The sequence below is a fragment of the Eurypyga helias genome, unplaced genomic scaffold (genome assembly GCF_000690775.1).
Source record: "Eurypyga helias isolate BGI_N326 unplaced genomic scaffold, ASM69077v1 scaffold33689, whole genome shotgun sequence".
In the NCBI taxonomy this organism is placed as follows: domain Eukaryota; kingdom Metazoa; phylum Chordata; class Aves; order Eurypygiformes; family Eurypygidae; genus Eurypyga; species Eurypyga helias.
Genome location: NW_010270662.1, coordinates 7,426 through 7,677, shown reverse-complemented (window position 1 = coordinate 7,677; position 252 = coordinate 7,426). Strand labels below are relative to the sequence as shown.

Genomic DNA, 252 nt, shown 5'->3' with positions numbered 1-252 from the left:
CCCCCCCCGCGTCGGCGACCGCGGCTACGTGATGCTGCAGCGGGTGAGGCGGCGGGAGCACGCCCAAACCTGCCCCAGCACTCGGGAGGGCCATGCCACAGCAGGGTCCTGGGGACAGCCAGGGTGTCCAGAGCCCCACCGGGCCCTTGTGGGGTAGCCCTCTGGCCCAAACATGTTGCCTCTGGGGGCAGAGGGCAGTCCCGGGCTGGTTCTGGGAGGGTGGGGGGTGGCCGGGGGGCGGGAGGCCTCGCG

General features: G+C 74.2%; 1 protein-coding gene across 1 annotated transcript in view; it reads left to right on the top strand.

Annotated features, from left to right (window-relative positions):
- The window catches only part of GLB1L (galactosidase, beta 1-like), a gene marked incomplete at its 5' end in the record, with an annotated part of 1,936 nt that overhangs the window by 662 nt on the left and 1,022 nt on the right, over positions 1 to 252 (top strand). The window contains one exon of the mRNA XM_010158544.1: positions 158 to 219. Coding sequence (XP_010156846.1) covers positions 158 to 219 — 62 coding nt within the window. The remainder of the gene's footprint in view (positions 1 to 157; positions 220 to 252) is intronic.